The 17,720-nt window shown below is 43.6% G+C and overlaps 1 protein-coding gene across 2 annotated transcripts in view; it reads right to left on the reverse strand.

Moving 5' to 3' along the window:
• The window catches only part of ptpn4a (protein tyrosine phosphatase non-receptor type 4a), a 60,061-nt gene that overhangs the window by 28,336 nt on the left and 14,005 nt on the right, over positions 1 to 17,720 (reverse strand). For both annotated transcript variants that reach the window (XM_068701759.1, XM_068701748.1), the window contains exons 2-5: positions 9,200 to 9,354; positions 1,656 to 1,763; positions 1,327 to 1,369; positions 606 to 684 (exon numbers count right to left, since the gene is read on the reverse strand). In XM_068701759.1, coding sequence (XP_068557860.1) covers positions 606 to 684; positions 1,327 to 1,369; positions 1,656 to 1,763; positions 9,200 to 9,337 — 368 coding nt within the window. In that variant the 5' untranslated portion in view covers positions 9,338 to 9,354. The remainder of the gene's footprint in view (positions 1 to 605; positions 685 to 1,326; positions 1,370 to 1,655; positions 1,764 to 9,199; positions 9,355 to 17,720) is intronic.

Genomic DNA, 17,720 nt, shown 5'->3' on the forward strand with positions numbered 1-17,720 from the left:
ATGAGCGAGAGAACAAAGCTCTGGTCCTGATGATGATTAGATCCCAAAAGCTCTTTTCATAACCGTCGTTTATATAATCACCTTGTTTACTTAAGATTCCCAGAATAGAAATACCTTTACATTTTATAGCTGTACAATATGCTCCTTCTTGCATGATGAGCTTAGAGACATTATGTATCCTATTTGCATCATGATGTGGCACTTAGGACAGTAAACTAATCTCAATAAACCCGTTTAATTCAACTCAACAATTAGTATTTTTCTCTACTCTGGCTCATTTAGAGTCGATACGACAGGAAACAAAGAGGAAAAACAACTTCATGCTCATGGAGATCACCGTTCTCCATTATCGTTATCGTACACTTCATGGACATGATCTCGTCCGTTTTTGAATAACCTCGACATCAAAGCGCGATAAGATCCTCATCATGATACACCGGTGTGGTGTTGCTAACTATAAAGCATAATCCACGCCACAGGTATCTATGGCTGGACCCCCGTTCACCGCTTGTGTCAAGAATACATCCTTCTTCATAAACACCTTTCCAAAAATCCCACCCTTCACGTCAGTGATAGTCAGTGTTTACCAGTCGGTAGACTCTTACCGTGTGTATTCTTCCTGAAGTTTACTGGGGTCTGTCACAAAGAATTTGACTCTGAAGCTCAAGCTATAGGGAGAGCCTCCTGGAAGAAACGATGACAAACAGTTAGAGGAAAACACAACGCGGCAGATCTGTGAGAGGACACAAACTGTAAGAGAACTGTACACTTTTCTACTGGAAGACCGGATTTATATTTCATTTTTAAACTGTTACAGGACATAAACAAAGCGGACTTAATGACTCAAAGCGTAAAATGTGTACAAACACATCCGTCGGTGTAGCTCCATGTACTGTAACATAATGTCATACATAACATCCTGTGGTTATTCCTCAATGAATCGATCACTCAGCACAGAAACACAGTTGAGACACAGTTCAATCGTCGCTGGAGGACGACTGCGTTTCTCACTCGGTCTACTTCTTAATTCCTCTACACGTTACAACATTCTATTACTCATTATCCAAAAAACAGAGCCGAGTTGAAATGAAGTTTAATAATTGCTCACAGCGGATTCAGAATTTTAAATCGCAGTGTAGACGGGAGACTTTTGCTTGTGGATGTTTAACCTCGGGGGCTGGACGGCACACTAGCGCCTCAACCAGCTGGTAAATAGCGAGATTTAAGCAACGACTTGGACTCGAGTGAACTCGCTTTGGCTTCACGGCTTTCTGTTGGTTCCTGGAAAATGACCTGGACTTGTTAGTTAAGGCGGATTTCACCTACTTTTTAACTGTTTCCTGACGGGCTTGTTGGGATCGAGCCAGCGCTGTAAAATATTGATAGAGAGACACTTAGAGACACCTTCCATAGCATGGTTACACATCCTAAATTATTCACCACAGGACACACACACACACACACACACACACACACACACACACACACGCACCTGACAGAAGTACTCAAACACGGTTCATATGGGTACAAACACTTCCATATACTATACACACTGACATGCAGTAAATGTACACAGGTTTGAGATCAATGCACCCACACAATAGATGTGTTTCACTCATAAACACACTCCTATAGATCAAAAACATCAGACTGACCGGCGCATCTAAGGAGTCATCAGCCAAGTGCAGGCCAAAGTAGTCTCTCTCAGTCAGCTCCAGGTGCTTAAAGACAGCATCCAGCAACACCTGGCCATGATCCGACTTCTGCACAGAGGGACAGAAAACACACAATCGATCAAATCCTCGCCTCTTTGCGGCTTCTGGACTCCTCGGAGACGGTGAAAAGTCACAGTGAAAGTCACAGTGAATACACGTGTAAATAATTGAAATGCTCACATTTCTACAGAAATATGTCACCAAGATTCTGCCCTTGTTCCCTACCGACGACAAAAACTATCAGCAGCTGTTATTCCTAGAACCGTGGAACTAGATTATTTAATAAGCGTACAAGATTTTAAAAACAGGATTAAGGATCATTTGAGCTCTGAACGTAACCGTTCTTAGACTGAATGAAAATGATTTAATTGATGCAATTTGCTGGCTTGTTTTAAGTCTGTCGTCTCTTTTATATGATTTTAATTGTTTTATTTGGTTTTTAACTTTCTGTTGTTATCTGTGGTTTAGACTGCTTTCTTGCCCAGAACCTCTTTAAAAAAGAGATTCAATATCTCAATGGTTTTATTCTGGTTAAATAAAATAAATCCACGTTAAGCCTTATTTTCTATCGTTCTAACCACGTAGGGAGGAACGTGTACAACAAATTCATTTGATGAGTGGCTTTGGGCTATTGTCGCATATTCATCTATCTCGCTACATGGTTTGCTCAGTGACCGTGTAACGCCATCTGACATCAACTTACACAGCCCCAAAAAAACAACATATAAAACACTGTTAGCATGAAAATTGTACATTAAAAATGTACGTACAGAGACGAGTGGAGCCGCAATGACTTTTAAATCCGTTAACATATGGATACAGATCCATATGTCAGCTGCCACATTCACCAGCTGTCTTAAAGAAACAGTAACATTTCGTGACACGGCTCGTTGGACGAGCATCTGATCGTAATATATCGTCTTACATCCACACAGAAACATGGAGACGCAATGAAGTGAAGATTTATTGTTAAATCCTCACAATTCAACTTTTTTGCTGAAACGGATCGATAAACACAGACGTGAGAGGCTGTGGGCAACTGTTTGATGAAAACCGCCACGAGATTAGAGACGGAACAGTCAGACGTTTAGTGAGGAGGAAGCACTGCTATGAAAGAGTTAAGACAGAACAGTGGTTCCACTGTTCTGTCTTAACTCTTTCATAAAGAGAGACATGAAGAAGAGGAACATCTAGAGCGAGAGGCTGAGAGCTCGCCGACGTAATTAAAGTAAATCAATGACCATGTGCTTCAACACGGTGAAGTTCTGCTTTCAAAGGTTTCGGACAGGAAGTGCTCAGTGCTGCTTCCTGCTTTAGGTTATTCACTTAATAACTGATGAGGACTGTTTATACAACAATACTAATAAGTCTTACAGTATAATGAATGACTATCATGTACATTATGGATGTCTTACTCTTTATTTTTTACTTTAAAAACAATAGGATTGTTGTTGTATATCATTGAAATGGAATCAGTAGGCTTCACACCAACCGAGCTTGTAAAGAGAAAGAAAAAGGAATTTCCCGGACCAGCTGAGAAAAACAGGACAGAGGGGAAAAGAGGGATGAAAGGCTGAAAGAGGGTGAGGAATCATTTATGAAATGGATCATTAATATCAGATCGTTTCATGAGAGAGAAGGACGGACGAGAGGATAAACTGTGGGACCACAAGTGGAGCAGAAATTCACACCTGATCCTGCCCGCCACTTTGAGGGGGGGGGTGTTGGTGTCTAACTCCATCAGAGCTCCCATGGGAGAACAGACAGACACACACACACACACACACACACACACACACACACACACACACACACAGCTCTCGTCCACCTCTTCCCTTTACCCTGGTGACACACTTTTACAGCCCAGCATGTGTGAGTAAAGTGTGTGTGTGTGTGTGTGTGTGTGTGTGTGTGTGTGTGTGTGTGTGTACGGAATGATAGTAGACATGTTGACATGGCAGCCCTCTAGGATCACCGGCAGTCTTTTAACGCAGTGTGTGTGTGTGTGTGTGTGTGTGTGTGTGTGTGTGTGTGTGTGTCTGCTAGCAATCAGCTGCTGTCAAAGCCTTAGTTAAGTTAAGAGTGACTCAACCCTGATCTCCTCTGTGCTCCTTCCCCCCTTCTTGCTCACTTCCCTACAGCTTTCCAATAACTATGTTTGAATGATTGTAGTTGGAATGATCTCATACTTCTGTATTTTGGAAGTGTTAAGCGAAGGAATTTGACTAAATCTTATGAAATGGACAACCAGACTCACTGCCCTCGCTTTTAAAATGGAGTCAAAACCAACCAAGCTTTTAAATTGGGAATACCTTTAAAAAAAAGTGACGGAAAAGTGTAACGACTCAACCAGCTGACCGGTTTGTAGACTAAATGAGGAAGGGAAAAAAGCCTAATATGATGTTCCCCATGTAAAGCTATTCATATGTGTGTGTGCGTGTGTGTGTGTGTGTGTGTGTGTGTCCACTGCTTTTCCTTTGTATGAAGCAGCTTTTCAAGTTGAATGTGGGAGCCCTCTGTGCACTTCTCATACTGTGCTCCCAGGAAACCCATCGCCACTCTGTGTGTCCGTTTATATACGTGTGTGTGTGTGTGTGTGTGTGTGTGTGTGTGTGTGTGTGTGTGTGTCTCTTCTGGTATTCTTAAAGCATGCCAGCCAAGTGTGTGATCGGTGCCAGTGCAGGAGCAAACAGCAATCCATTGTTAAAACTCAACATGCACACAGGGGGGGCATGTCCATGTCCACACACACACACACACACACACACACACACACACACACACACACACACACACACACACACACTTTCATTCTGTCTCTGAACTTTTGCACAACAAATTAGAGCAGCAAGCTCAACACTGCGGCTGGTTCACGGACTATCACACTCAAAGATAGAAAGAGTAACTGAACACAGACCGAAGGAGAAACCAACACAGAGACAGAGAGAGAGAGAGAGAGAGAGAGAGAGAGAGAGAGAGAGAGAGAGAGAGAAAGGGAGTGATTGATGATGCGTTTGTGCGACACAAACGCTCTTTGTGTTGATCTTCATCAGTCCAGCAGCACCACTGACTGAAATAGTGTCTGTGTGCCTGAGAGCGAGGAGAGAGAGAAGAAAGGGAGGAGAGGGAAGAGAGAGGGAGAGAGAGAGAGAGAGAGAGAGAGAGGAGAAGGAAGAGAGAGGAGAGAGGGAAGAGAAAGAAGAAAGAGAAGAGGGAAGAGAGGGAAGCGAGAGAGAGAGGAGAGGGAAGAGAGAGGAGAGGAGGAGAGAGTGAAGAGGGGGAGACTTGGTGACTGAGTGCAATCAGAGTCAAAGAGAGAGAGAGGGGGGGGGGGGGAATGCTCTGATAAGTTGTTCACCCTGAGGGTTTATCTAAAGTGTTAGAGGGGAAAAGAGTCCCGAACATCAATCACACTGGAGGGATCCAAAGTGGTGCTTGAGGGGAAAAATCACAGTGTTCTTTTATTTATTTTATTTACAGCAGGATAACAAAAGCCACAACAATGTGTCACTTTTATTTCCCTCCATGTTCATTTCCTTCCACTGGAAACAGCTGAATGTGCTGCATGTACGTGTTCCTGTTAAGCAATGATGGAAATTCAGGAATGCGTGAGGCAGCTTGTTCAGACAGGAAGAGTCTCTCTCTCTCTCTCTCTCTCTCTCTCTCTCTCTCTCTCTCTCTCTCTCTCTCTCTCTCTCTCTCTCTCTCTCTCTCTCTCTCTCTCTCTCTCCCCAAGTGTGTGTCCAAAAACTCACAAAATGTCATATCGGACGATATTCAGTAACAAATATGATTGCAGGAGAATGGCATAAATGCTTTTCAGTCAACGATCACTGATCATTTTGAAGAACAAGATCTGCGTTGAAATCAGCAGCAGGAGAGCTAGTGACGCCGGCAGCACCGTAGCTAACGGCTAACAGCTAACATCCAGAGGTTCCATTCAGTTACATTACGACGTGTTCAGGCTCTGTGCAGTAAAAAGTCTTATTATTGGACAAAAGTAAATAACGTTACTATGTAAACTTGAATAAATGCAGCTGATAGAGGATGTTTTCACAACAACAGAAAATAGATCACGACGGACGTGATGTTAAAAAAAAAAAAAAAAAAGACCTTAACCTCTGACCTCTGACCACCAAAATCGAATAAGTTCATCCTCAGGTCCAGGTGGACGTTTGTGACAAGGTGCTCCTGACACACCACGTTCACAAGAATGGACCGAACGTACGTACGTGTTGACAGACACATGTCACATGAAACAGAAAACATCATCTTCATCGATATATTTATGGATACAAAAAAAATGTACAGAGGAAATAACTTGAGTAGAGCACATTCAGCATATTCCACCTGAACTACTACCCACTTCTGGAGGGAGAGGGAGAGGGAGAGGGACAGAGAGAGAGCGAGAGATCTCTATCCCACGACACAAATAACTCGCTGAGACATTCTCCAGTTTTCACACAAAGCCGAACACATAATTAAAATGAAATCATTTTACAGAAACACGCGGAGCAGCAAAAGTCTGTATTTTTGGCTCACCCAGTGCTAACTATTGGAGCATTTAATATCAGGACTGCACTAAAAGAATAATGAGATAATGGGATGATGGGTCATTGGTCAGCTGAAGGGAGAGTAATATATGGAGTGGAAAGAATATGCAGCTAGCTTCTGGAGAAAGCTTCACATGACTGTACAGCTCGTATTCTTTTAGGTAAGCTATCTTAAAGAAAGCCTGGCCTTCAAGGTCACCGGTTAAAGTTAAGTGTTACAAGCAGAAGTGTAATTATTTAGAAGAAGTATACTTTTAAATCATTTCTACCACGTAACTTGCCGAGGTCTGAATCAGCAGTAAATTACAGCAGAATCATTTATCCTCCGCCTCTTGCTGCTCATTATTAAGAGCTACTCCACTACCAAAGAGCTGGATGTTTACGTGGTGTTTAGCGGTTACCATCGTTACAGATGCACGTCACTTTACTCCAAATAAATCCTGCTTCTGACCTCGCTTTTGTGCCAGTAGAGAGGTGGGTCAGTAGTGGGCTGGGGCTACTTTTTTTTTAAATTTCTCATCATCTATCAAGCCTTAATGCTACACTAGATTCTCCTTTCAGCCCAAGGCTTCCCATCTATAAAGATCATCAGCAGAAGCCCCCCCCCCAACACACACACACACACACACACACACACACACACCCCGCCCCCCCTTCCTGCACCACAAGCGCTTCGGTTCCCATGACAATAAGTGACCGCTTCTGGATTTTCACTCTCCGCTAGAATCAAGGCTGGTCGGGGCCAGAGAGAGAGAGAGAGAGAGAGAGAGAGAGAGAGAGAGAGAGAGAGAGAGAGAGAGAGAGAGAGAGAGAGAGAGAGAGAGAGAGAGAGAGAGAGAGAGAGAGAGAGAGAGAGAGAGAGAGAGAGAGAGAGAGAGAGAGGATCAATAGAAGTATTGTTGCGCTCAGGGTGGCTTGTCTTTCCAGGAAGTGAGTGCTGCTGCTGCTGCTGCTGCTGCTGCTGCTGCTGCCGGGGTTCTGATCAATGACGCTGACAGAGACCGACTCATTCATTCATCCATTCATTCAAGAGGCGGGGGGAGGGGGGGGGCAGGAAGCAGAGAGGGAGAGAGAAGCGCAAGAATAAATGTAAAGAAAGAAAATGGAGAGGAGAAAGTTTATATAAAATAAGAGTGTGTAGGATGGCGAGTCGCAATAATGGCTCAAGTGATTATCCGTCCATGAGGAGAACAGGATGTATGATGCAAGTTGAAGTTCACTGGTCGTTTGATTGAATCACTGAGAATTCCTCCAAAAAATATATATTTTTTATATATATATATATATATATATATATATATATATATATATATATATATACACATACACACACACACACACACACACGGTTCACACACAAATTTGGTGGGAACCGCAGAAAGAGCAGAAGAATGACGGGAAGTGAAATGAAAACACCAGCTACAAGCTAGCTTGTGACAAAAACAAATCTCTCAAAAATCAAATATCTGAATGACAGAAGTCATAGTGTGCATATTTGTGTATTTCTCTCTCTCTCTCTCTCTCTCTCTATATATATGTGTTCACATACATTCACACACACACAGATTTGAACAGCAACAGGATGTGATCTGTCAGAGACGGGAAGTTATTAGAGGAATTATATTTTCTGACTCACAAAAAGGAATTTCCCTTCTACTCGTACCGTCAGAAGTCTGATCCAACACACGGTGACAGAGAGAGAGACGTGAAGACAGAGATGTGTTATCACGCGAGGCGACAGACGTCGGTCACAAGCCGGCTCGTCATCCGGCTTTGAGCAAAACATAAAAGACGCATTCTGTCCTCCTCACCCCTCAAGGTGCGACTGCGTGTGATTGTAAAACGAGATAAAGAGCGACCGCCTGATCGGCTGCTGATGGAAGCCAGTGTGAGAAAAGTGTCATCACAATATTACAGGAAAAATGATATTGTGCTTATTGAATGTCTGCAAACAACGGAGGGACACGCAGAGGTTTTGAAAGGGTTTTTATTTTTTGGGTTAATCTCCGATTATTTGAGGGCTCATTTCCTGCTCACTTCATGGCTTAATGAGCGTCCCTATATTATGTTATGTATCACAGAAGTCAGTGTTAATAATTATTGGGTAAATTCATATAATATATTACAAGTCTGACACTGAGCATTCCCCCTCCCTCCATCCCTCCATCTCACTATTATTATTATTATTAATACCTTGATCTGGGGCACAATCGCGCTGTAACCTTTAGTGCATCATGTGGGGTTTAGGGGGATGTACACAGGAAGTATAATGTTGCTGTGGAGTCAGTTAGCTGTGGGTTACAACATGAGCCCTGTGGGTTTTTTTGCCTATATTTGTTCACATTCTGGTAAATTGGCACAATTAAAAGCAAGCCGAAGTTGCTATTGTCAGTTCCTGTTGATAATGTACCCATGAATGTACAGACATCTATCACTGGGTTACTTTAAAACTAAAGTAAAAGAAAAGAAAACTTAAAAACAGGAAGATTCTTAGGCAAGTTCTAGATTTATAAGGAGCATCTTTACTGTAAGGTTTATTGATGATTGACATCAGAGGAAATTATATATTCCTGGGAAGTGTATATATATATATATATATTTATATATTTATATATATATATATATATATTTATATTATTGAATATAAAAGTGTGTGTATCATGCCTGTGTGTTCAGGTTTGACTGAAAAGTATAAGACTCCAAAAAGAAGTACGGATTTTGAAGCAAACTGTGGCTCCCGGTGCTCCCGCGCCCCCCTGGGGAGGTGCGCTTCACAGTTTGAAAGCATCTGTTCCTTTAAAAAACACAGTATGTATCATGTGAGTCATGCCAAACCCACAGTACATGGGTACTGTGGATTCTCACGTTTGCAATATCTTAAATTAACAATGAAGCGAGATAGTAGTAGACCGGGGAGAGCGGGATACTTACGCAGACTTTGAACGCCTGGAAGGTGTTGTCCAGCAGCAGTATGTTGCACACAACCTGTGTGTGCTGCCTGTCTCGCTCCAGCTCCGTCGCCCGGACATTGTAGGATCTGCCAGCAGGCAAGTGGAAGCGCGCGCTCATCACGCTCCTACCAGGGTCTGCAGCAAGCAAACACACAGCGGAGAGGAGCAGAGGATGAGTGAGGGGAAACGAGAGGTGAAACTGAAAACATAAAAAAGAGTAAAGCAGGAATATAAACAGAGCGTCACTGCGTCGATGCTTGTAGTGTACACGTACTTAAAGACAACGTAGGTGAGCTAGAGGAGGAAGAAATGGACTCAATCTGTCTGTAAAGAACACAATAAGTACTGTACAGTACAACATAATGTATTTTTCTCCCCACTGCCTCAAAGAATTGGAAGCCACGCAGCAAGGCAAGCCTGTACAAGCACGGCGAGGCAGCGGAGAGCGACTGCTTCATGAGAAAAGAATGTCAATGAGTAGGCAAGCAGGGGATGTGGAAACTATACAGCAGCCCGGCACTAAATCACTCACGAGCTACTATAAAATTCGACGAGAAGGGGAAAAGAGCTTCAAATGTGTGCAATCCTCCTCCACGTTTCATTATGACACAACGTGACTGTGTTTATTATTCGACAGGAGGGAATACGGCATGTGAAAAGTCAGCAGAACCAACAATCAGGAGATCTACTCCTTCATGTGACACGGAGAAGTACATCTTCACTCTGCAGCAGAACAGTGAATAACAATCTTAGTATTATTATAGTTATATTGGTATTGGAATATACTGTGTACAAACACTCAATAGGGTGCTTTTATTTATTTTTGTACACATCTGATCTATTCCTTAAAGGAATAATTCAACATTTTGGGAAATGTTTTCACTGGTTGCTTCACAATGATGACAAAAACTGCAGGAAGTTACTGCGCCTGAAGAAATAGTCCAGCACACAACCCACCGTAACGCCACGCTGTGCTGTGTTTACACGCTGCTTCTAGTACAGATTAAACAAATGAGATATAAAGTGTTCATTATTGGGTTTCAGAGGTGCTGGTAGGCGGACTTTGTTAGCTTTGAACAGGCGCTAGCTGAGATTCCCATTTTTCATCCTTCAGGCTAAGCTAAGCTAACATGCTGCACATTATAAGTCTTATCATCTATTTCTCAGCAAGAAAGCAAATAAGCGCACCGCCCTCAACGGCAACTAACATGTTCATGTTATTTGATTATAGTGGCTGACATGCTCCGATCTGAGCGACCGTGTGCTTCACATGCCAGCTAGCTCTTTCTGTTTTTCTGTTGTCTCAGCAGTGTTTGCATTCTGCTGTTATGTTGTTGGGTAACATATGCCGCTGCGCTGGGATTTGTGTTCTTTTTTTTTTTTATTCCTTGGTGATCTGTCCTGACAGGAGACATAATAACCCCACAAGGGTCACGGCCCCGTCATCAGGAGCTGCTGTATCTGCAACGACGGCTCTGTGTGAGCGTATATGTGTGTGTGTGTGTGTGTGTGTGTGTGTGTATAGTATATATGGAGGGCCCTCTGCATGTCTGAGCTGCTTGTCACTACACATCAGCACAAACCCCCTGTGACCGTGCGCACACACACACACACACACACACACACACACACACACACACACACAAATGTATAGTTGAGGAGGCCACGACTAACGGCAGCAAAACGCCTCGTCACCTCCAGCACACTCGAGCTCCACTCACATCCTCAACAGGTGGTTTCAATAAGCGCATATTCACTCTGTGTGTTGTGTGATTGCGTCTTAAACATGTTATTCTCACTCAGCAACATATGAAGGGGGATTCTCAAGCACATGAAAGTACAGATACTTCAGAAAGAGTCACAATTGTGAGGCGGGCTCATAGGATTTGGGGGGAAAACATCCATGACGGATATTTGAAAATATCTTAGATTAACACTCATAATTCTTAAATATTGGGGTACGTGATGACATGACATATATTAAAAAAAAAAAAAGAGCACTCAACCGGTTTTAAACATCAAGATAAGTTTCATGACTGAGGGGAATACTTCTTAGCCTGTGAAAACACTTATACACTATAATCCGATGCTCTGACGGTGTCTGAAATACAGCATTAACCGACACAGGTTACATCACACAGCGTATAGCGTATCATGAGAGAGACGGCATGGACGATGTCGTCATTTCGTAACTGAACCAAGAGCTGCATCCGTCCGTCTGATTCAGATCGGCAGGTGTCAGCGATCTCCACCTCTATCGACGCCTTCCGCGGGAGGAAACCCCGGCCTGTGTGGCGCACCGGGGGCCGTGGAGCTCGTACATTCAGAGGCTCTCACAGGGAGAGGCTAGTGAGCCGCACTACAGGAAGTGTGGGATCTAGTGGCTGACAGCTAGCAGGTGAAATCCAACCGGGCGTGATGGTGGTCGCGCTGTAGGTCACCCTGAGAGAAAGGTTTTCCGACAGAACGACCACACACACACACACACACACACACACACACACACACACACACACACACACACACACTGTCAGCTCGGGGGAAACGGAGCGAACGGACCAGCGAGATGAGCAGAGAGGAGCGCCGAGATCAAGCCACGCAGAAGGAGGGAAGGAAGGAAGGAAGGAAGGAAGGGAGGGAGGGAGGACAGACAGAGGGAGGGACGCTATCACTGGCTCGCACTGTGGAACCGCTACAGGCTACACAGATGATGAGGTCTGACACAGACTCTCTCTCCACAGGATTCCCTGCTCTCCTCCTGTTCCTAACATTTGTCGGCCGTCCAGCTAAAGACGATTTAAAGACAGTGCCGGATCGTCTCTGCCGTGCTCAACCACATAAATCATAATTTCACCCCCCGAAATAAAACGTCTGTACGTGACGTTAAAAACAGCACTAATGGTAAATATAGTCAAAGTGTTCTATAAAACACACAGAGATCACTCAGCTATACAGTCTGCTTCAGTGTGATGTATCGTCTGTGCTGCTCTTCTACATCATGACGTCATGTATTACTCTCAGTTTCGCTGCATTTTGTTTTCAATCCATTACATTGTCCTCGGTCCTGCTCTGCTCTGCTGTATTCCTATTTGTATTCTCATTCTATTGTATCATTGTCGTGTTCCATCACAAACATTCTATCATTTTCTGCTCGGCTGTGTTCCTTTTCAGTTGTGCTCTGCTGAGCTGGACAGGACAGCTACACTCCCCTGAGAGAAGCCTCCGGAACTCCGGAAGCACGCTACCATTATTGCTTCCTGTAGTCAGCAGAGCTTACAAACAGGCAGGAGAGTGAGAGTGTGTGTGTGTGTGTGTGTGTGTGTGTGTGTGTGTCTTGACCCCTAAAGCTTCCCCTCAGTGGTGGGCTCCTCTGGCTCTCTCGGCTTATTGCAAACACAGACGGTCCTGGAGCCTTCCCGTCTGTACGCAGGAACACACACCCTTCATATGCGCACACACACACACACACACACACACACACACACACACACACACACACACACGCACGCACACACGCACACACGCACACACACATCCGCTGCAACTACATTCAACACACACATACATGCAAATATGTCATCTCACATCTAATCCAAATCAGGTCGTGTATAGCTCCACTGAATCCGGATACATACTTGCAAACAAAAAAAAAAAAGTTATCCAAACATTTCCTACTGAACTATGATTCTCCCAATATGTCTTATTTATACCAACAGAATAAAAGTCTTCAAAGGAAAATACTACACGACAGGAAACGTCTTTTCCCAGTTTGTATAAGGGACGACTAATGAACTTCATTTGCCCCATACATTTCTATTTATACTGTGAGTTTTCTTCAAAAGAAACCCCAAAATACATGCTATGTATGCGTGTCCCTTTGTGCTGCTTTAAAACAACTGAAATAAGAGGCTCACAGTTAGGATCCCAAAGGAATTATATACAGCAGCGCTCCACAGCGTCTCATACAGCGGAAACTAGGCCACAGACAAACAGGTGGTCAATTACAAATGTGTGCCAGTGTGTGTGTGTGTGTGTGTGTGTGTGTGTGTGTGTGTGTGTGTGTGTGTGTGTGTGTGTGTGCAGACAGCTTGTGAATGCTGTGGGTTTTCATAATAAATGATTGAAAAAAACTACTTTAAAAGCGTCATAGATCTCTCTTTTTGCGTGTGACATTTCAAAAAGGAACCTATAAATGAAACATGCGATCTTCAGAGGAATGGGAAGCCCAGGATCTCGTCTGAACCTGGAAGAAAAATAAGACTTCCTGTTCCAGATCTTTCTTTCTTTCTGCGCCCACCAATCCTTCCGTCTATCTCTCCCTCTTCAGACCCCTACACCCGCCCTCATTGGACTTCACCCGGTTTTCTCCCCCCCTTTCCCTCCCAGTGCTCGGTGTTGCACCCTTTTTTTCCTCCACCTACACTCTTCCCTCCTCCCACCCCGACCACTCCCCCCATCATCCCTTTAATTCTACTTATTCTATGTAGGGCAACAACAGCAGCAGACAGAGTGCTGTTTCATGTCTGTGCTTGTGTGTGTGTGGCTGACAGATTCAAACAAAGCATTGGGGGGGGGGGGGTTGCAGCTTAAGGAATGTGGGCAGCGAATGACCCCTGACCTCTTTTAGGGTGAGCCATATGTGGACCTGGCCGACGGTAGAGTCATACAGTGCAGCTGAGTATCTGATTGTCTCTTGAGTAAGAAAATTCAGATTTCATGCCGCCAGCATGTGTGTAAGAAAACAACAGCAGACATACAGTAGAGTCAGTACTCAAACTTTGCATTGTATTTCTAATACTTCAAGTTCAAGTTTGAATTCCAGTGCTTTGTGTTTCTTCTTGGGACCCACTTTTTAAAAATGTGGTAAATTCGTAATATTTGAATTTGTGAGTAAATGAACGTTATTGTTTCCACATCACCTTACATTATGTTGAATAGATAAACCAGATATGTTGAAGAGAAATACGTTTGATGAATCACAACTTTGTTTCATGCATGCGTTATTAAAAACATAAACATGTTGAATACTTAATAAATGACGACTCTCGTTTTGTCCTGTCGTCAGTAAAACAAACTGAACGTACGCTGACCTTTTCTTTGATGCAATGTTAGAAATTTACCACAATTATCAGAAAAACACAAATACTCATCCCCAATGGAGCTCAAAAGTGTAATGCAGGTATAAATGTTAAATATTACAGAAGAAATTCTGCACATTTTATTTGGTGAGCCTAACAAAATCTCCTGCCAACCCTCCTGTGGGTCCAGACCCAGTCTTTGTGAATAACTGGTTTTGACAGCACGGACGAAGTTTTAAAAAGAGCCAGTGTAAAACACGTTTAGTGTAAATAACTAAAACGACTGATTATTATGAAAAGAGAATATCAAGTCAGGTTTCTCACGGTGTTACACTCATCATAACTCAGCTATACAGAGTCGCAAACGTCTGCGTGAACTTGAACATCGACTCCTCGTGGAGTGAGCCTCTTCAATGAAAAGCCTGAGTCAGCATGTCCGACGGCATCGATCAGAGAAACTAGACGGTCATTCAGCTCCCAGCTGCTTACAGACCTTTTCATTTCAACGTAATCACAATTCAACACAGTGAATGGAAAAGCAGCAACTTTCACTGATTAACAGCCTGAGACACAAAACCACGTGAGCGTTCTAGCTGGTGTACTTTAGCGCATTTCTTTCTGCTTTGCAACTTTGTTGTCTGATAAACTTGTTCCTGCAGCTTCTGACTGTCGTTTAGATGTAGCACAACTTCTTCTTCCAACCGATCATACAAAAGAGTGAACTTAAATCCAGAACCAGTGTGACTGGTGATGTATATGCTGGTGATGTATATATGCTGGTGATGTATGTATGCTGGTGATGGTGGTGAAGCTTCAGATGGACAGTTCTACTGTATACCAGGGTTGATCCATTAGGCTTCCTGTGGCGTTTAGAGGGCTGACGCCAGAACAAGTAAACAGTAGACATTATCCAATCGAACGCCACGAGGGTCAGACTAGGTGAGTCAATCAGTAAGCTGGAAGGTTAAAGGATTTACAGGGAGGCTAAGTGGTTCTCAAAACTTTCTCTATCATGTTGGGGAGAAAAAAGCCCTTTACTTCCAATACGAGGGTGTTTTTTTCCTCTGATACATCAGGGAAAACATAATACATATAACAAAAATGAACGGCGTGTTTCTTTACACCCATGACTTTGGTATCGTCAGAGTATTCTTTGACTTGTCATGGCGGATAAAGCACCGGTGGAATAACATTCCTCTGGCTCATCAACTACTGTAGTGTCACGCAGCGACTCGTCATGTGATTAGTTACAGCTGTGCTCGACAAGGCAGCGTGTGACACAGCCACAGACGTTAAACGACAGAAACGCTCCAGCACAACGACATGTTTGTAACCCTACCGGAGCGTCATCCTGAGCTTATGAATTTCTAGGATTAAAAAAAACAACTGATCGAAAACAAAACAAAACAGAGAAACTCCACGAGACTTCTCCTGATAACACCTTTCCTTTATCCTCGCTTGCCCTCCCTCATCTCCTCCTGCCTTTAACTGTCAGTACGGCCTGTGTGAGGCCATTATGCAAATTATAGTCATCAGCGGCAGGCAGAAGCCATCTACTTACTTACTCACACACACACACACACAAAACAGAGCCATTGATAAAAACGTAGCACCTGTCACAGAGATTCCCACTGAATCAAAGATGCAGATAATGGAGATTTTCAGCTCATTCTGGTCTAATATCACTCCTGGACTCACATCCTTTAGATGCATCCTAGAATAGAAAACAATCCAGCTGTGGAAACCTTCGCGTCCGATTACATCAACAGCATTATGATCATAAGTGCTGCAAGCACCACAGTAACCACGGTGAACACAGTGAACACACGCCCAGCTTCTTCCCCTCAGGCCACGTAAACGCACAGGTTGGCTTCACGTCATGTTTCCCCTTAGAAACTGCTTAGCAGCGGTGGAGAAAACACACATTTTAAAAAAGGTTTTCCTTCCGAACATCCTCCGTAAATTCACCAGCACAAAACATAACAAATGCAATAAATATAAAATAACATTCTTTTTACGCTACTTAAGGTATTCATCCGTTATAGGGCGTTATCAGATTACGATCGGTTTCCCATCGTCCAGCAGCAGCTTCATGAGCCATCCAACGCTAACGTATAAAATGATTCATTCAGTGATCAAGCTGTGCTGTGCGACGAGAATCCTTAGAACATTCAACCGACCGTCTGCGGCACACAAGCCGGTTCAATCATTGATTTAATTCACAGCTGACTGTCTACTGAGTTTGTGTTTCTCTGAATCATCTCACAGAGCTTTATTCTAGCACACAGGCAAGAAACCTGTAGACACGTGTGCAGACAGCAGCGTGCTGATGTGACAGTCTCCATGCATCTGTTACACGGCTTCATTTGCAAGAGTGTCCTTAATAAGAAAAAGCAACGTAACCTAAGTGTTAACTTTACCCAATTATTTACAGCAAAGAAGAGGGAAAGAATGTAAAGGAATTTCAACTGAACACACAGATTGGAAACATGAGAGGGGTGGGACAGTGTTACCTCATTTATACAACAAGAGGCCCTCTCTACAGTAATGTACACACACACACACACACACACACACACACACACACACACACACACACACACACACACACACACACACACACACACACGGAAAAACAGCAAGCAGAGAAACAGAGATGCAGGTTTGATTAAAGCAGCACATTCCCCTGATTTTTCCTTTTTCTGCTGATGCCAGCACCTTTCAATGTTACCCGGGGTCGTGTTCTGAGCACGCTGCAAATTCCCCCCCCCCCCTTGCATCCACCTCAACCCTGCACATTCCTGCCCCACCAGCAGGGAGGCCAGGTGTTCTGTGCACACACACACTGCTGCTAAAGGCTAGGTTAGCTGCGTTACATCTCGGCTACATGGCTGAGGTCTACAGCCACACTGACACCTGACAGAAACAAGTGAATTATGACCATTGTTTCTAGTAACATGCATGTAGACCGTGGACCATTTCTGGGTAACTACAGTGACTAGTTGAGGTGATGTGAGATTAATCAATTTGCTCTCTTTCACCACTACTTTAGCCATCTCTTTGTACCCGGTGGTGTTCTCATGATAAACGATCTATCCATGTGGTATCAATTCTTTAACCACCGGCTCTCAGCAACTGTGTGTTTAACGGTGTGTACGATCAATACAAGCAGTGAGTTAATCAGCCTTTCATCACCGGAGTGTAAAAGCTCCCTTGACACAACTCGCCGTAAAGAACAAACAACACACACATGCATACTTATGTGCGCGCGCACGTAAGAATGTGTGTGTGTGTGTGTGTGTGTGTGTGTGTGTGTGTGGGAGAGCTGATCTCGGCTCTTTTGCGTCTTAATTGTTTAAGCTAACAAGAATTCTCTGTCTGGTGAAAGCTCAAAAATAAATCAATATCTGGTTTGAAATTATG

Source organism: Cebidichthys violaceus, unplaced genomic scaffold, assembly GCF_023349555.1.
Source record: "Cebidichthys violaceus isolate CVI_PGR_0920_01 unplaced genomic scaffold, fCebVio1.0.p SCAF_11, whole genome shotgun sequence".
Classification (NCBI taxonomy): domain Eukaryota; kingdom Metazoa; phylum Chordata; class Actinopteri; order Perciformes; family Stichaeidae; genus Cebidichthys; species Cebidichthys violaceus.